At 52.9% G+C, this 20,426-nt stretch overlaps 1 protein-coding gene across 2 annotated transcripts in view; it reads left to right on the forward strand.

Annotated features, from left to right (window-relative positions):
- The window catches only part of PLOD3 (procollagen-lysine,2-oxoglutarate 5-dioxygenase 3), a 796,608-nt gene that overhangs the window by 137,731 nt on the left and 638,451 nt on the right, over positions 1–20,426 (forward strand). For both annotated transcript variants that reach the window (XM_069646170.1, XM_069646173.1), the window contains exon 2: positions 9,729–9,820. In XM_069646170.1, the coding sequence (XP_069502271.1) occupies positions 9,729–9,820 (92 nt within the window). The remainder of the gene's footprint in view (positions 1–9,728; positions 9,821–20,426) is intronic.

Below are 20,426 nucleotides of genomic sequence, written 5' to 3' on the forward strand. Positions count from 1 at the left end.
GAGTTTCACCCCTCAAATAAGCTAGACCTAAAAATATGCTTGCTTAACACGCGTTCTCTCAATAAACATGCACAATGTGTTCATGACAGGATTGTCAATGAACAAATAGACATCTTCTCCAGCATGGGGTCTGGCATGGATTCACATGCTCATGAATATTCCCCGTCGTCAGGCTGGGAATCCTCGGTAAAGAAAAAACCAGTATCAGTTTCGTTTCTGATCTGTCTTTCGTAGTAATAACCAATCACTGGTCTCTGCGTCATACTGACCACAGCCAATGACTGCCCTCTACCTAAGCACCGCCTCCGGCAGCCATCTTCAGATTTTTACCGCACGTTCATGTGTTGGGATCCTCGTGCTATTGCTCTCGAGCGTTAGTGCTATTTTTTCGCGCTTTTTCACAAAAAACTTCGATTCTTTCGGTCAAAAGAGCCTCAAGCTCCACCGATCCTACATCCGATCAACGGGGACCCGTGTCGGATTCGTCTGTGCCCCTCAAGGGTGAAGATTTCGTCGAGCTACACTTCGGAGGACTCCAGAAGCTTCTCAGGCCCGGTCTCGGAGATGGCCCAGGAGAAGGGAAGCTCGACGCCCGGAAAACTGTTCAGGGTCTGCCCTGGATGCCAGCTGCAGAACGTCTTTAAGGTAGACGAACACTCTTTCTGCCTTTACTGCCGTCATGAGGACAAAACGCACGTGGAGAAGGACTGTGCGTTTTGCGGCAACATGTCGGAACGGACCATGAAGGACCGTCATCAACGTCTCGCCAACTGGCTGGAGGGTAAGAGCCCGTCTGGCGAGAAGAAGAAGAAATCCGAGCGGTCTTCTAAGACCTTTGAGGGCGCCCCGGCGACGGGGGCCCAACATAAGGCCAAGCACCGCGAGTCCGCTGGCACCGGGAGCGCCGAACGGTCGGGCTCTACGGGCGCCAGGCAGGGCGCACCCTCCCCGGCACCATCAACCACGAGCCAACGCTCTGGGTCGGGTAAGAGGAAGGCCGAGCACCCGGCGAAGCTCCTAGAGAGGCCCCGGTCGAGCTCTAAGGCAGAGGAGGAGCGTGGCAGTGCCCCCTCCCTCAAGGATAAGGCGGTGAGCGCACCTAAGGTGGTGAAGGCCTTGATCAATCCGACCAAGCCCTCTATCGGAACGGTCGCGGCGGCCCTGGCTCAGCGTGTGGAGGCTGCACCAGTGGTGGCGACTACAGGGCCCAGAATCTCCCTGCCTCCTCGGAGGGAGTCTTCTTTTGTGCCCATCGATAGGACCCCCGTGAAACCCTCCGTGGGGAAAAAGAAGGGGGGGCAGGGCGTCGTCGTAGATTCGGCCTCAACCTCAGAAGAGGAGCTGATCGAGGTCTTAAGCCACGGCCTAGGCGTGGAACAAGGCCAGCCCGTCGGAATGGACCCCGACGCAGGTGACGACGACGACATCGTCGAGGATACCGACGGGGCCCCTGCTCGCCCGTCGGATTCCCCTCTGCCAGCGCCGCAAGACAACTCGGCGGCCATTTTGTTGGCCATACAGTCCTTATGCTCCGAGATAAGGACGAGGCTACCGTTACCGACGGAGGAACCTCTCCCGTCGGGGGATCCAGAACCGGGACCTTCTGGTGTTCCCCCTACCAAGAAAAGAAGGATCCATCCACCACCTCCTTTTCAACCGTCGCGCCCCGTCCAGCCCTCCTCCCCGTCCACCCGAGGGGATGATACGGGGACTGACACGGCAGCGACGGGTACGGACGACGAGGCATACGACGAGGATATTCCGTCGTCGCCTCCCACCAGGGCTTCTCCGCCCGACGAGATCGGATCTTTCCACTCCATGATCTCCAGGGCTTCCGAGCTTTTCCAACTCTGCCCTGAGGAGAAGAAAAAGGAAGGCTTCCTTTATCAGCGGCGCGAGGAAGACGGTCCTCGCAGTGCCTCTGTTGGACGACATTTGGGATGAGGGCCTTTCCCTCCTCAAGAACCCTTCCACGACGCCAGCTAGAAGAGACCGGTACGAGAAGAAGTACCGGGTCCCTGACACGGCCCCCCTATGCCTCCGGGCGCAGCCTACCCCGGATTCCGTCGTCTCCGCGGCAGCCAGGAAGAAAGCGGGGGGGGGGTGCGGCCTCCACATCGACTTCCCCGCCGGACGGCGAGGGAAAGAAATTGGATGCTATGGGACGTAGAGTCATCTCGTCGGCAGCGACGACGATTAAAGCGGCCAACGCCTTGGCTATCGTGGCCCGCTACGACAGGGAGCTCTGGTACAAGATAGCTCCCCTGCTGGATTTTCTGCCGGACGACAAGAGGGCGGAGGCCCTGGAGATCCTGCAGGAAGGTGAGGTGGCCTCGGACCACGCCATCACCGTGGCGACGGACATCGCCGACACTGGGTTCCGCCAGCTGGGCAACGGCGTTTGCCTTCGACGTCGTGGATGGCTCAAAGCTACGGACTTCCGGCAGGACGTCCAGACCAGAGTCCTGGACATGCCCTTCGACGGGAACAACCTGTTTGGCAAGACAGTGGACGATTCCCTTCAGGCCATCAAGGCGGATACTGAGACGGCCCGGGCCCTTGGAGTCCTGCAGCAACGACGGACGCCCTTTCGGAGCGGCGGAGGCAAGGGCGCCTCCAAAGGTTCCGGCGGCGGTTTCGCTTCCTACCGTCAAGCGGCCCGCTCGTCGTCGCAAGAGGCCTACAGAGGACGAGGCAAGTCTAGCGGACCCCGCCGTCGTCGCCAAGGAGGTCAAGGCGGCAAGGCCGCGTCCAAGCAGGATTGAACCGGCCGTGGGGTCGGGCCCCCACCGAAGCACCCCGGTGGGAGGCCGGCTGGCGGGCTTCGTCAGCGTGTGGGAGTCCATCTCCACCGACCGTTGGGTGCTGGACGCCCTGGCCCGGGGCCACGCGCTCGAGTTTCTAAGAAGGTGCCCGCGCGTCCCCCCCGTGGCCAGGAAGGAACTTCACGTCCCTCAACTTCTCCTGGAGGTAAAGGCGATGCTCAGAAAGGGCGCCATCGAACTCGTCCCAAAGAGGCTTCGGGGCTCCGGAGTCTACTCGAGATACTTCCTCGTGAAGAAGAAGACGGGAGGATGGCGCCCCATTCTAGACCTGCGTCGTCTGAACAAGTTCATCAAGGCGCAGAAGTTCCGGATGGTCACCCTCCAGCACGTCCTGGGTCAGCTGGAGGAAGGAGACTTCCTATCGTCGTTGGATTTGGAGGATGCCTACTTCCACATTCCCATCCTAAAGGGGCACCGAGAATTCCTCAGATTCGTGGTCCAAGGGCGTCATTACCAGTTCAAAGCCCTTCCCTTCGGACTACGGTCGGCACCCAGGGTATTCACCAAGTGCCTCGCACCGGTGGCGGCGCAGCTGCGCCGCGAGGGGATCCACGTCTACCCCTACCTGGACGACTGGCTCATCCGCGCCAAGACGAGGGAGCTCGCCGTGGTCCACACGGCAAGGACCGTCCAACTCCTCACGGACCTGGGATTCTCCGTGAACTACGCCAAATCCCACCTGGTGCCCGCGCAAGTCGCACTGTTTCTGGGAGCGAGGCTCGACACAGTGTCTCTTCTGGCCTCCCCGTCGGAGGAGAGGACCAGGACCATCTTGGGCAAGGTGCAACGGATGTTGGTGGCCGACGCGGCCAAAGTGAGGTCCATCAAGTCCCTCCTCGGGATGATGTCTTCCTGCATCTACCTCATTCCCATGTGCAGGCTCCGGATGCGCCCGTTGCAAGAATTCCTGGATGCGCGCTGGATCCAGACGACGGGCAGCTTCGAGGAAAGGATCAAGCTCGACGAGAGTTTCCGACGAGCGATACGGTGGTGGGGCACCCGCGCGCATCTGACGGCGGGCATGGACTTCCAGACCCCAGACCACCAGGAGACTGTGACCACGGATGCCTCCCTGGAAGGGTGGGGAGCGCACACCGAAAATCTGCACGCAAGGGGACTCTGGCTCCCGACGGAGAAGTCCCTGCATATCAACGTCCTGGAGCTCCGTGCAGTGTTTTGGGCCCTCAGGTCCTTCCTTCCGTCCCTCAAGGGCAAGGTGGTGAGGATCTTCACCGACAACACCACCACCATGTTTTACATCAGGAAACAGGGCGGAACCAGGTCCCCAGCGCTGTCCAAGGAGGCGCAGGACCTGTGGCATTGGGCCGTCGCCCAAGGGATGTTTCTGGTGCCGTTTCATCTGGCAGGGATAAAAAACACCATCGCCGACTCACTCAGCAGGGAGCTGCGCTCGTGCCACGAGTGGGAACTACGGCAGGATCTGGTGGATCGCCTCTTCCGACGGTGGGGCACACCCCAGATCGACCTGTTCGCGACGGCGACGAACACCAAGTGCCGGAGGTTCGCCAGCAGGTTTCCCCAGACGAGGAGCATGGGCGATGCTTTCTCGTTCCCCTGGGAGGGCCTGTTCCTCTACGCGTTCCCTCCATTGCCTCTGCTAATCCGGCTCGTCAACCAGCTCAAGAGGTCACGGTGCAGGATGATCCTCGTCGCACCTGCGTGGCCGAGGCAGATATGGTTCCCGGACCTTCTGGACTTGTCAGCGTCCCCGCCGATCAAGCTGCCGGCGGACGCGGATCTACTCTCCAGGGTAGGAGGCGCCATCCTCCACCACGACCCGAAGTCGCTGAACTTGCAGGCCTGGCTCCTGCAGCGCTAGAGTTTGGAGGATACGACATACCGGCCGATTGCAGAGAGGTTCTTGCAAAGGCCAGGGCGTCCTCGACTCTTAAATGCTACGGACACAAATGGAAGAGGTTCTCTGTCTGGTGCCACGCACAGAAGATTAACCCTCTACGGATTACGGCTCCCCAGGTACTGCCGTACCTGCTGACGCTGGCCAAGGCTGGTCTGGCACACGCGTCCATCAAGATTCATCTTGCTGCGATCTCCCGATACACCAGAACCACGGGGCGGACGTCCTTGTGGTCTCATCGTCTGGTGAAAGAGTTCATGAAGGGACTGTTCAGATCGTTCCCGCCGGTGAAGGCTCCGGCCCCGGCGTGGGAGCTCAACGTGGTGCTGACCAAGCTCATGGGACCTCCGTTCGAGCGTCTGCACTCGGCCCCGTTGAAGTTTCTATCGTGGAAAACAGCTTTTCTTGTGGCCATCACCTCCACACGACGAGTGGGAGAGATCCAGGCCCTTTCCTGCAAGGCCCCGTACTTGACTTTCCACGACACGAGGGTAGTGCTCAGGACGCACCCCTCCTTCATGCCCAAGGTACCGTCAGACTTCCATCTCAACGAACCCTTGGTGTTACCTGTGTTCTTCCCGTCGCCTTCGTCGCCGGCTGAGAGGACTTTGCACTCGCTGGATGTAGCTAGAGCGCTGAAGTTCTACGTGGACCGCACGAAGGGTTTTCGGAAGACGTCACAACTCTTTGTGAACTTTGGACCTGTCAATCAGGGGAAGGCTCTCTCGAAGGCTTCCATCTCCAGATGGCTCTCCGGCTGTATCATGTACTGTCACCGGTTGGCAAACCGACCGCTGCCTGGCCGTCCGAGAGCCCATTCCACCAGAGCGATCGCAGCTACCACGGCGTTCCTATCTGGTGTGCCCCTGCTGGACATATGCAGGGCTGCTACGTGGAGGTCGACGCACACCTTCACGAAATTCTACTGCGTCGACCGGGATTCCAGGGAGGAGTCCAGGGTCGGCCAAGCAGTGCTGCGCAACCTGTTCGCCTGAGGTGAGCCTGGTGAGGAGGTAAGATGCTTAATGTTGAGTTGATGTGATGCTTAATGTTGAGCCTTTGCCACCTCCCGTGGTTGTGCATGTGTGTACTGCTATGTATTCTTTATTCATGAGCATGTGAATCCATGCCAGACCCCATGCTGGAGAAGGAACAAGTTACTTACCTGTAACTGTTGTTCTCCAGCATGGGTCTGGCATGGATTCACATGCGATCCCTCCCGCCTACCCCTCTGCGGCTCTTCACTTGGTCATACTGCCACTTCACGTGCTTCCAAATATCTGAAGATGGCTGCCGGAGGCGGTGCTTAGGTAGAGGGCAGTCATTGGCTGTGGTCAGTATGACGCAGAGACCAGTGATTGGTTATTACTACGAAAGACAGATCAGAAACGAAACTGATACTGGTTTTTTCTTTACCGAGGATTCCCAGCCTGACGATGGGGAATATTCATGAGCATATGAATCCATGCCAGACCCATGCTGGAGAACAACAGTTACAGGTAAGTAACTTGTTCCTTCTGCATAACTGAAACCTGGCTCAAGGACCCTATCGGCCCCACCTGCGACATCGCAGTCCCGGAAGGCTACTCCATCTTCTACTCAAACAGAGAAGAAGGCCAGGGGGGTGGTGTAGCAGTCATCGCAAGAGACTCTATACATATGTTTCCCAGCAGCATAGCATGTACAGGCTGTGAAATACTGCACCTCAAACACACCCCCACGGCTAACAGTAGTTTAAACTTGATTGTCCTATACAGGCCCCCAACGTCCACCCCAGAATTCAACGACGAAATAACGCATCAACTCAATATGCTTAAAGGACCCAACACAGCCACACTAGTCATGGGCGACTTTAACCGCTGGTTTGGCGATACAAAAGACAAAGAAGCTAGTAAACTTCAAAGATCCCTAAACAACATTGACTTTGAGATCAACAACCAAGAGCCCACAATGGACAACGGCCATCTTCTTGACTGGGTCGTCTCTAACAACCTCGAAACCCGAGAGTTTAAGACTGAACCCTGCATTTGGTCAGACCATCATAGCATATCCTTCCACATCACCCTGCCTCTTCCCAAACCCAAAACCCCTAACTGCCCGACCCTCTCGACACACCGTAACTACAAAAACATTGATAGGAACCACCTCATACAATGCCTAGCTGAGGTGGATAAAAACCAAACCGAGAATGACTCCTGCGAAACAACGTTAGCAAATCTACTTAGTCACCTCGAGAAACTCACGGACCAAATTGCCCCCCTTCAAACTAAATCAACTAGACCCACCCAAAAAAAACCACAATGGTTCTCCAAAGAACTTGCAGAACAAAAAAAGGACAAACGAAACAGAGAAAATGTATGGCTAAAAAATCCTTCATCAGCCAATAAAGCCCGCTGGAAGGAAAGCGAAATAATATATAAACATATGATAACCGAGGCCAAAAAAAACTTCTATAACGAACAGATTTCTACAGCCACCAATTCCACCAGCAAACTATTCAATATCCTCAAATCCATAGAAAAACCCAAAGCCATTACCCCTCCTTTCCTACCCTCTCAAGAAGAATGCGATGCCACCCAGATCGCCTTCTTCAACAAAATTTCAAAAGCCAGGGACGCCATCATATATTCCCTGACCAACAAAAAAACGACAGTTACTCTGCCAGCTGAGACTGCAACAGCAGGTATTGGAACTTTCAAGTTCACAGAGATCAACAACAGCGAAATGATCAAAGTACTGGCGACCATGAAACCCACTACCTGTGCAGAGAATATCATTCCACCTAAGATAATATTGGACAACATAGACATTTTCGCCCCCATCCTGACAAAGATCATTAATGCCTCTTTTAGAGATCAGGAAGTCCCTAATGACATCAAAAAAGTCACAGTAACCCCTCTGGTAAAAAAACCCAATCTCGACCAACGCGATCCGAATAATCTCAGACCCATAACAAACTGCAACTTCATCCTCAAAATCATGGATAAGATCGCCACCATGCAGCTCCAGGCACACGTAGAGGAATCTAATTCCCTCCACCCACAGCAGTCTGGTTTTCGCCCCGCACACAGTACCGAGACGGCCATGTTAGATCTGCAGACCAAAATGCTCGGTATTATTGACAAGGGTAAGACAGGCCTCCTCGTTCTACTCGACCTCAGCGCCGCATTTGATCTCCTCGACCATAACCTACTCCAGAACGCGCTAAAAAAGACCACCAACTGCTCTGATGAAGCCATCAGATGGATAATGTCCTTTCTAAAAAACAGAATATCCAGAGTGCACTGGGGGGACAAGTTCTCCCTTGAAAAAGAAATCCTCTGTGGAGTTCCCCAAGGAGCCAGTATGTCACCCCTACTGTTCATTCTTTACTTAAAATACCTATGCCTTGTTCTAGACCACATAAATACCTATTTCACTAACTATGCTGACGACACACAGCTTGTATTCGAACTAAGTGGCAATTATCAGAAAGATAGCGAGCAACTTACCACGATATACAACCACGTGGAGCAATGGATGGACACCAATTGGAAGTGCCTAAACGGAAAAAAAACGGAACTCATGATTTTCGGCTCATCCTCTGCTCGTGCTAAGCTACCCGCATCCTACACATCCTTCCACATTAAAGATACCCCCATTCCGGTCCTAAGCAAGGTTAAAACCCTAGGTATGCTGCTAGAAGCATCGTTGGGTGCGGATGCCCAAGTACAGTTCATCAAAAAAAACTGTGCCTACCACCTCCGAATAAAAGAAGCCATCAGACCTTTCATATCCGAGGAAAATTGTGCGACCATAGCAAGAGCCACCATCTTATCGCGCCTTGACTATGGCAACGCTCTAGTCCTGGGTGCCTCCAAGCAATGCCTACAAAGCTACCAAATTGTACAGAACAACGCGGTAAGAATTGTCAAGCTCAAAACTAAAACAGAACATATCAGCAACTCCAGAAGAGAGCTTCATTGGCTGAAAATCGAAGATAGGGTGCATTTCAAAACCTTAACCATCGTTCACAGATGCATCTACGGAAAGGCACCAACCTACTTAAAAACTAGGATCAAACCATACGTTCCTAATAGAACACTGAGATCATCCCAACTTGTTAAAATTGCTACGTCACCTCACAAACTCAAAAGTGGCTTAGGTAGAGCCTTTCCAACCCTTGCAGCCAACCTTTGGAACAACCTACCAGACCACCTTAGACTGGAAACCAACTACTCGCGTTTTCGCAAACAGGTAAAAACCCATATCTTCAAATAAACGGCCATCACGGCATATGCCTCAGTTAGCTTAATTCTATGTGACTGTCCCGTCTGCTCTGTCTAATCACTATCTGTTCCGTCCGTTCTCGTGTCCTTGTTTTTGCGCCCCGAGGCTCGAGAGCTACCGGCGCAATATAAATATTAAATAAAATAAAAAAAAAACGGAGCAAACCTTGATGGATACAGTGTTTTGCATGTATACATTTGTTTAATCTTGTGCAGGGTATAGGGAAGTTTTGCCACTCTCCTACTGGGATCCCTGTAATGTGGCACCAGTCAGGGAGATCGGTGTGAGTGCAAGAGAGAATGTATTGTTACGATTTTATATCGCAAGTCCCTGCCTCTCCCTAGGATCAGTTGAGGACATGTACCTTTTGAACCTGGGATTTGATACTGCTTGCTCGCTGAAGAACAACACTGTTCAATTGTGTTTTTCGACTAAGGTTTCTGCCATGATGGCCATTTTCCTTCTTGTTTTTGCTTTTCACTCTTTTCCTGAAAGTTTCACATGCTCCCATCCTTGGATTACTCTGTGTATGCACTACATGGACAGCTACTACTTACGCGGTATTAACAGAATAGTGCCTCGTCCGCATTCTTCACACCTATATAACCTAAGCAATCTATGTCCAAATACCATTAAGATGTTTTCCAAGCACGTGGGTCTTTGCTGGCCTTCAGTAGACTCCGTAGCATTCCATAACATGTTCATGCCCGCCTTCCCCAAGTCAGTCTTCCTTAACCTGGTGTTTCTCTTTCTTTCAGAGAAGCTTCTTGTGCTCACAGCCGCCACAGAGGAGACGGAAGGTTACCAGCGCTTTCAGAGGACAGCAAAGTATTTTAACTACACAGTGAAGGTGCGTGCACATTTGTTTATTGCCGCATTTCTACTCCTGAAGTTTCGCTTTCTAGCTGTATGATCGCAAATAGGAGCGAAGAAACCATTTCTTTTTTCAGTGGAAATTCGTTTGGTCCATTACTAGCAATATTTTGTGACTACACACAGAGCTTAGAACGGACCAGCTCTATAGCAATTTGAAAATATGTGGGGATCGAACAGGCTGTCCAGTGTGAAACATGGGTAGTTCTGGTGGAGAGAGGGGACTATAGTATGGGTCAGTGAGGGTTCTGAAGGCCAAGATTGGGCCAATCCTGGTATGTTTCCATGGACCTCGAATGAAACAGTACAAGAAAAAAGAACTGGTCATTAAGGAGGGTTTATACATGAAACGGACACCGTCTACCGAAATGGATCAAAATCCCATGGATGCCCTCTCCCACTTGCATAGTAGAAGAGATTTTAGGACGGTTCGAGGACAATTTTCCATTGTCATGGCGAGCAATTTGCTATTTATTGACAAGAAATGTTCTTTTCAGTATATAGCAAATACCCTGACGCCAGCCCAGTGTTCGCACTAAGCACTCCCTCAACTGCAACAAGCAGCTGAGGGAGTGCTCCTTGCCTGGCTTGAACCTTCAAAGGATAATGTCATACTCGCGTATGCTTAATGGGCCATGGAAGGCCGAGGGTGTTTTGCTTTCCTAGTCTTGCATGGCCCATTGGGGGTAAAGACTGGGGATACTGCAGCTCTGAGTGCGCGTAGGGGGTGGCGTCCCTGTGCCTCGCCCTCATTCAGAGCTTCCAGGGGATGCTTCCAAGCGCTCTCTGCTTCCTCTTCATGTTGCACGGAATCTGGAGCCTCCAGAAAAGCGGCAGAGCAGATTCTGGACCGGGGCTGCAGGCAAGAACAAAATATGTGTATGATTGTGTGCGCACATAAATGACATGTGTGAATGAGAGCATATATGGCTGAAAGAGTTAGGAATGCTGTTACTATGTGTTTGGGTGCATGAGTGAATGTGTATGAATGCGTGAACAATGTACCGCCTGCCCCCTATCCCGCAAATCAGCACAGTGAGTGGGCCCACATAAATCAGGAACGCACTTACCAGCATAGTGAGCGCTGCACACCATGTTCATGAGAGGCCTCTGTGATATGGCGAGCCTGGACTGCATTGCTTCATCCAGTCTGGTTACATTTGGCATTTTATACTGGGCATCAATGTCTTAGAAAACATGACATTGTGTTTCCTTTCACCATGATGCCCAGTACAAAATGCCATGCCAGAGGTCTAAAGCGTAACCAGTCTGGCTGCAGCAACTCAGTCCAGTCCAGCTACATAACCGCACTTCTCATGCAAACATGTTAAGTGGAGTTGCGTGGCTAGACTGGCTTCCGTTGCTGCAGCCAACTTGGTTACTTTTTCGGACTCTGGCATAGCATTTTCTATTGGGCATCAAATTTAAAGCAAACTGTTTTTTTTTTGAATTGTGGGACTTTTTGCCTTACAATGGGCCGACTACTTTATTTATGTATTTTATTTATTCGATCTAGTATGTAAACTAAGTAGCTAGTTAGTGCCACAGACAGGACCAATGGTATTTTAAGAATTTGCGAGGCCTGGTTCGGTATTAGTCATCCAGCAGAACTCCAAACAAATGCTGGTTGAAGTGTTCTTCTGTTGATGGAGACCTTAAATGACACAATGCAGTTAATCACAAGATCCAGCACTTGTGGGGGAGCTTAACCTTAAACTGACAACGTGCTTCCTAGGAGCCCGCAGCTGGAGTCGTTCGAATGCGTATTAAAGCGTGGGAACGTGTTTCAAACAAACTGACCTGACAAGGAGCATTGGCCAGGGTAACATAGTCATGAAAGGAGCATGTTAACCTATGGCCAACTTTAGACGTTTTATCCCGCAGAAACCTAATTCCAAAGATTGACAATTATTGTTGATTTTGTAAAGTACTTGATCAAAAAGAGACATTGGAACATTGTGTGGTTTGTCCTCAACTGAAAGCTATTCGCAAGATGCATTGTAAGCACTTTTTTGAAGAACAAAATATGTACATACAAAAGGACATGTGGCAATGCATTTTCTCAACATCTTAGCTATCCATAAAGATAGCCACTGTACAATTTTTGGATGCTTTGTTTCCTGATAAGTGTTACTAACCAGATTTAAGAACTGTTGTTATCTGAAGAGTTTTGTCAAAGTTAAATCCAATTGTACATTGCTGAGGCCATTAATTGTGTTCTTTGTTTTCTCGCTTAATTTTATTTGTAAAATCCATTATAGTCCTTTTTTTTACTTTTATTTTTACTTTTTTTTACTTACGAAAGATAATTTTAAGGTCACTTTTATTGTATTGTAATTTTGTATGTTGTGAATATTTGAAAGGTTGATTGTATCAACCAAACAAATTAAAAAGAAAAAAAACCCCAAAAAAAAACATGCCTTATTCTAGAATTGCTTCGTGGGAATGTATGTTAGTCCCTGAACTCATACTGCTCCCGTTCTGCAAACCTAAGGACATATATAAACCTTCCTAAACCCAAGCACTGGCAAGCCTCACTCAAAAAACGCAAAGGTGACAAAGCCTACATTTTCCAACCCTTCTAATTAACTTGTGTCCAAGTTGTGTGCTTGCAAAATGCCCCTTTCAAGTGACTTTTCAGGGCTTGTTTTTCGATATGCTTGGAGAAAGCTTTTTATTTAATTTATTTTTTATGTTTTATTGGTTTCAGGAAAATAAAAAAAACCTTTAACATTATTACATCCACATCAAAAAACAAATAAGAACAGGATATATCCAATGAAAAGTCCTTTAGCCTATGCTTTCTCTTCAGACAGATAAAAAGAACAAAAGAGCTACAACCAAATGATATAGCATCCATCATTTTTTTCCAGGAAACAATTTTCTCCAAAAACCCCAAACAATCTGAGAGATTAGCCCCTCTCTTCCCTGTTTAGTTCCATCTTCAACTTTAACACTCTTTCAATAGATTTCAAGACCACAATTATTAAACCAGTCTTTTCTCCCATAATAACCCAATTCCACCACTCATTTGGGCTTAAAATACTTTCACTCATATTGTACTGTGCCAGGTAGATTTGTCTCGTATCTTTCAGTGCCTCACAAACAGTTACCCTATGGCAAAGGGTTTCCACCACATCCTTCTCCTTACAGAAGCTGCACAAATCATTTTCTACGCCTGGCATCTTTCAAGCCCACAACACTTCTCCAGTCGCCAAACTATTTAGGTGTCGATTCATGGAATTAATGTGCGCCGAAAATTCCCGCGCAGAGGTGCCAAAACGTGCGAATCGCAGTGCAAGTGCGAAAATCGCAGGGAAACCAGCGCACATCGATTCATGGAAGTCCGTGCGTGAGAAAAACATTGGATGTGCGCTGAAAAAGTGCGCCGCGCACGCTGGCGCACAGGTCATCCAACAGCGTGCGCCACGGGCACTGCGAAATCGCACATAGCGCGGCGCACATCACAAAAGTAGGCGGAACACGGGGCGTAACACTCGGAATGGGGAACAACGCGTGAAAATATGGGCGTCACGGGGGGAAGTACAGGAGGCAAGTGCGCGGAACGCCCACACGCTCGCCTACAACCCGTATTCATGGAATCGAATAGGGCAAACCAGCGCAGGGTGAAAGACGTGCACAGGTCCAAACAAGTACGCCACAAGAAAGCAGGCGGTAGCGTCCCTGCGCCTGAAACAAAAGTGCGCCAAAATGTGCGCTAACAAAAAGCACCCATATACAGCCATGATGAATGGTCCATACAGTGGCCCTCTAGGACAGATGAGGTGCAAAGGGGTACCGACAAACACGGACACCCTCTGTGTGAAAAATAGCGTGTGCGTGTGTTTCTGGGTGTGCGGGAAGTTCCACACGCGATTAGCCTGGGTACGTGTACTTCGGGGTGCGCGGGAAGTTCCACACACGATTAGCCTGGGTACGTGTGTTTCGGGATGCGCGGGAAGTTCCACACGCGATTGGCCTGGGTACGTGTACTTCTGGGTGCTCGGGAAGTCCCACACGCAATTTCAGCAGGGTACGTGTATTCCGAGGTGCGCGGGAAGATTCACACGCAATTCCAGCAGGGTACGTGTATTTCAGTGGTGCCGGGGAATGCTACACGTGATTTGGCCTTGTGGGTCCTCCCAGGTGTTCCCTCTACACCCTCCACGGCCCCTGCAGGCAGCCCACACCACAGGGGACTACCCTGCACCCCTGCTCATGTCCCACAGGCAACCCATCCACCATGGCCATGCCCCCCAGCCAACCCACATGTCGCCTTGCACTTCTGATCACCAACACATGTCTCCCAGCACCCCCAGCATCCGGGGGCACCCTCCACCAGGGCCCCACTCATGTCTCCCATCACCCCCACCCCCAGCAGTGCAGGGCACCCTCCACCAGGCCCCCACTCATGTCCAACTCATGTCTCCCACCACCCCCACCCCCCAGCAGTGCAGGGGCACCCTCCACCAGTGTAACGCTCACCTGATTCCCGCAGAGGCGCCGGTCTTGACTGGGCGTATACCGTATCTTCAAAGGTGATGTGCAACACACGGCTGGCTCTTTGGGCTGGACCTCTGTGCACTGTATGTCTGACTTGAAGGGTGAGATGTCTGCAGATAGAAAATATGGGATTAAGTAACTGGGTTATTGAATGTCTCTCTCTTCTTCACTTTCTCTTCTCCTGTAGAACCCCAAAGGTTAACGCTCTCACCTTAGGTAAGTGAACGCCGTGCTCTCCATCTGCCTCGGGGCAGGGTGCTGTAACCAGTTTCTTCACTGGATAAGGGGAGCAGGCCTCTTGACTTCAGAGGACTGCTGTCCGTCGTTTACTGCACGAACGGTAAGTTTCGCGTAACTCTAATGTCTTTAAAGTCTTTAGTAATGATGTTTCTTGTTTTGCAGGGTTCCGGCGATGGCAGATGACGGGCTGAAGTGAGTTGAAGATGGAGCCCGTGTGATGAATAGAAGCGCCTGGAAGCACGTAAGTAAGCGCTTGTTGCCTGCTTCACGATGCGCTCTAACAGTCTTTTTATTTTGCAGGTACAAGTTCGGAGCGGCTGCCGGGTGCCGGAATACCCACTGGGTTAGATGTGGAAAGGAGTAATGGCACGTGAGTATTAAAGTTCCCCAATGTCTTTAAACGCACCTTGTTTTGTCTTTCAGATGCGGGATGCAGCGCCGAAGGCCTCCGGAGCGCACGAAGAGTAGGTAAGCCTTTGTCCTTCAGATGCCGGAATGCACCGCGAGGCGTTGGTGACAGCCGATGGACCAGGTAAGTGAAGAGCTGTCACTGAAGACCGTAATGCTAACCTGTTCTTTCTTGTCTTTATAGGTGTTGCTGAAGACTGGATTCAGGATGGTAAGCCTTTTTCCTTAGGCCCAGGATCAGATGCAGAAGACACGATGAGCGTTCTGCTGCAGAGGATGCAGAATAACGCAAAGCAAGATTCATCCATCGGGTGTGGTTTAAATAGCCTCCTGTAGTGCTTAGGTGTCTCCTTCCACAGCCACGCCTAGGTAAGAAAAGAGTTCCTGCTTTCCAGAAGAGTTCCAGTGTTCTGAACCTAGGGAGTGGCTCCTGCCCCACCCAACAGGAAAAGTAGTCCCAAACAGAAGAGGATCAGGGGTTCAACTGGCAGGTAAGTAAGCAGCATGCTCTGCTGCAGGTAAGTCCAACCAAGCATTATGAGCCCGGCGCTTCCAGCGCTGGGACTGGGCATCTTTATGAGCCTGGTGCCACTGGCGCCAGGACAGGATCCAAAAGGTCCCAATTGGGACTGGCTGGCACTCGGAACCGGGGTTATGGGTCTGCTTCCAAGGGAGTTGGGAAAACCCTGACCTTTTGGAAGTAGAGATCATGACAACCAGGCCCCCACTCATGTCTCCCACCACCCCCAGCATCCAGGGGCACCCTCTACCAGGCCCCCACTCATGCCCCCCTGCACCCCCACCCAACAGCATCCAGGGGCACCCTCCACCAGGCCCCCACTCATGTTTCCCATCACCCCCACCCCCCAGCAGTGCAGGGCACCCTCCACCAGGCTCCCACGCATGTCCCCCTGCACCCCACTCCCCAGCAGTACAGGGGCACCCTCCACCAGGCCCCCACTCATTTCTCCCATCACCCCACCCCCCAGCAGTGCAGGGGCACCGTCCACCAGGCCCCCACTCATGTCTCCCTGCACCCCCACCAGTCAGCGGCACCCTCCACCAGGCCCCCACTCGCGTCTCCCATCACACCCACCCCCAGCAGTGCAGGGCACCCTCCACAAGGCCCCCACTCTTGTCGAACTCATGTCTACCACCACCCCCACCAAACCAGCAGTGCAGGGCACCCTCCACCAGGCCCCCACTCATGTCCAACTCATGTCTCCCATCACCCCCACCCCACAGCAGTCAGGTGCACCCTCCACCAGGCTCCCACTCATGTCTCCCATCACCCCCACCCCCCAGCAGTGCAGGGCACCCTCCACCAGGCCCCCACTCATGTCTCCCATCACCCCCACCCACCGCAGTGCAGGGCACCCTCCACCAGGCCCCCACTCATGTCCCCCTGCACCCCCACCCCCCAGCATCCAGGGGCACCCTCCACCAGGCCCCCACTCATGTTCCCCTGCACCCCCACCCCCCAGCATCCAGGGGCACCCTCCACCAGGCCCCCACTCATGTCTCCCATCACCTCCACCCCCCAGCAGTGCAGGGCACACTCCACCAGGCCCCCACTCATGTCCCCCTGCACCCCCACCCACCAGCATCCAGGGGCACCCTCCACCAGGCCCCCACTCATGTCCCCCTGCACCCCCACCCCTCAGCATCCAGGGGCACCCTCCACCAGGCCCCCACTCATGACTCCCATCACCCCCACCCCCAGCAGTGCAGGGCACCCTCCACCAGGCCCCCACTTATGTCCCCCTGCACCCCCACCCCCCAGCATCCAGGGGCACCCTCCACCAGGCCCCCACTCATGTCTCCCATCACCCCCACCCCCCAGCAGTGCAGGGCAACCTCCACCAGGCCCCCACTCATGTCCCCCTGCACCCCCACCCCCCAGCATCCAGGGGCACCCTCCACCAGGCCCCCACTCATGTCTCCCATCACCCCCACCCCCCAGCAGTGCAAGGCACCCTCCACCAGGCCCCCACTCATGTCCAACTCATGTCTCCCACCCCCAGCAGTGCAAGGGCACCCTCCACCAGGCCCCCACTCATGTCCCCCTGCACCCCCACCCCCCAGCAGTGCAGGGCACCCTCCACCAGGCCCCCACTCATGTCTCCCAGCACCCCCACCCCCCAGTCGTGCGATTTGCCTGGGTACGTGTATTCCTGGGGTGCGCGGGTAATCTCACATGCGATACCATCAGGGTATGTGTATTATGGGTCCGCGTGAACTTCCACACGCGGGCTACGTGTATTACGGGGTTCGCGGGAAGTTCCACACGCGATTGCCCTGGGAACGTGTATTTCGGTGTGCGCGTGAAGTTCCACACGGGACTGGGCCTGTGAAAGTGGGGTACGTGTATTCCAGGGGTGGGCCGAAAAATAAATGGTCCAATCCTGAAACACATACGCCAGCATGAATCAGGCGTACGTCGACCCGCGCAGCATAAAAGTGCGCGCAAGCAACAGACAAGCTCAGACGCCAGGATGAATATACCGTTCCTAGCAGCAGTGGCCGTGGATTACCAAAGGAGGAGGAGGAGGAGGAGGATAGTGAGGGCCTGAATTTTCACTCCCAGAACCAGCCTTTTTGGGATGCCTGATGACCAGGTGTATGGGAGGTACAGGTTTCCACCACACATAATACTGGACCTGGTCAGTGAGTGAGAGGATGACCTCACATCACCCACCCTGTGCTCCCAAGCACTCGGCCCCCTGGAGAAGGTCCTTAATGTACTGCACTTCTTGGCCACTGGATCATTTCAGCGGACAAGTGCCATAGTGGGTGGGGTGTTACAGGCCATGCAGTCACGCTGCCGACACCAGGTCTTGAACATCATCACTGCACGCCCATCAGTCCGCAGGCACATATACCTGCCCAGGACACCTGCAGAAAGGCAGGCTGCCGCCCTGGATTTCTACGGTGTGGCACAATTCCCCAAAGTGCTAGGTGCAATTGACTGCACCCATGTGGCACTACGTCCCCCCAGGGCATCTGAGCACATCTATAGGAACCGCAAGCACTGGCATTCCATCAACATGCAGGTAGTATGTAATGCCAAGGGGATCATCACCTCAGTATATGCCAACTATCCAGGGTCCACCCACGACAGCTTCATTTACCGAATGTCTACCCTAAACCGGGACCTAGAAGCTGGGCGGCATGGCGATACATGGCTGCTTGGTGAGTATGAATGCCACTGCACATGCATGCATGTCAGATGCAGAGTAATGTCACTACCCCACTAATGATACCCATCACCTCCTCACCAGGGGACAGTGCCTACCCTCTGAGCACCCACATGATGACGCCAATTTCGGAACCCCATCACGCCTTCCGAGGTAAGATACAACACAGCCCATATTGCAACCCGGAGCATAGTGGAGCGCACATTCGGAGTGCTCAAGTCACGCTTTCGCTCCCTTGACCGTTCTGGCGGGCAGCTGTTAAATGCGCCCCCAGTAGTGTGCAGGATCATAGTGGCAGCATGTGTCCTGCACAATGTTGCAAAACGCCGAGGCCTGGCTGTGGACATGGTGGTGCCCCCACATCCCCAACCACATGCACGCCCGCTGCACATGGGTGGGGAAAGGGCACGGGGTGAGGCAGCCCGTATGCAGCTGGTGGCTAATTACTTCACATAGAAATCGTACCCCTGTGGAGTGCACACAGCCCTGGCACATACCATCTGATAAGCAATGATGACTCGACCTGACAATTATGACGAACAAAGGGACAGTCAACTGTCAGAACCATAGCAGCCGGAGATTGTTCATGTGGAAGTGTCACAATGTGTGCATCCCTTCCTACACAAACACCACCAATGCAGTGTCATTAAAAGACACACTTCCATGCTGCAGAAATGAATACCCACTTGCAAAATACTACATGAGAACAGTGCCATGTCACCCAACCCCTCCCCGGCACGGCCACACAACACACCATGGCATGTCATGCAATGTGAGAACAAACAAATTAATCCCCACAACATGCCCCAAGTGTCACCAACTACAGTGTCCCTAATGGAAACTGGCCACACATGAAATGCTCACAGTAATGCAGGACCTACAACACACATTACCAAATACTTACCAAGAATACCAATCACCTACACAGCCTCCAACTTACCTTAAACATGACATTACAGACTTAAAAATTTGGTAGCCTCACTACCTGATAATGCCAGCACTTCGAACACTTCCAAGTATACAGTGTTAGCGCCACGCAAGAGTGTAGGTGCACTGCTTACAACATGGACTCCAGTTCCAAGGTAGACCGCCTTGTGAAGACATGAGAAATGGACCTGCAAATTAGGAGGCTGAGATGGATGCAGAGGCACATATCAATACATCATGCAGTGTACAATACAACAACAATATGCACTATGAATGTATACACAGTATTGACTACAGACTGCCCACACATCAAATGGGAGTTCCACGTCACCATGTACGTCAATGTCACTTGGGCACACCCTTTGCAAACCCATGGAAACGGGAAGCAGGAGGGTGTGTGTGACAAAAACCCAAGCATCTGAACCAAATTCATGACAAGCCTGCATGTGCCCAGCCACAATACAGCGTATGCCCATGGGAGCCACACAAGGCAACACACTGCCCAAAAAGAAAAATCAAAAATGCCCATTAATGGGCCCGGGGGGGGGGGGGGAGGCCACCCAGGAGGTCCGAGGACAGTGTGCACACCAAAACCCACCTGTGTGGATCTTGCGAAAAAAAACACCTCCATGGGCTCAGGGCCTGCACGGCTACCCTATTGTGAGAGAATCACTGCTGTCGCTCTCCTCACCCTCTGCAGCTGCATCAGGAGGTGGTGGCACTATGGGAGGCAGCCCACGCAAAGCCCTAGTTTGGTCCTCCATGGCAGCAAGCATGCGGGTGTGGAAGGTCTCGTTCTGGAGGATAATTGTGTGTAGGTCCCCATGCAACAACTCACGTGATGCCCGGACCTCCGCCCTAGTTGCCTCCATCTCAGCTGAGAGCGTAGGTGAGAAGCACCAGCTGCTGTTCTGTCCGTCTGTTTGTTGAAGCCTCAAGCTCAACAAGAGTCGTCCTGAGGTGAAGGAGTTCCACCCTCAGGGCTTCCCTGTGGCCCTGGGACTCTTTGGAAATGGCTTCCCGCAGAGTCGCCAGTGCCGCCCGCTTGTCCCTGTCGGACGCCAACATGTCCTCCCTGTCTGACTGGCAGATGAAGTCTGTTGCCTGCTGTAGTCGCTCCATCAGCCTTTCGGGGGGGACAATGGAAGTGGCCACCCTATCCATGGCCTGAGCCATCATCTCTGATGATGCTGCCTTTTGGGTTGCCATACCGTATATGGATTGCTCCCATGCGGTATTGCCAGGTGGCGTACGGCCACCACGTCCTCGGGCACCACACCTGTCTGGGGCAAGGCGAACTGCGCCTTG

Source organism: Ambystoma mexicanum, chromosome 1p, assembly GCF_040938575.1.
Source record: "Ambystoma mexicanum isolate Mex_15411 chromosome 1p, UKY_AmexF1_1, whole genome shotgun sequence".
Lineage (NCBI taxonomy): Eukaryota > Metazoa > Chordata > Amphibia > Caudata > Ambystomatidae > Ambystoma > Ambystoma mexicanum.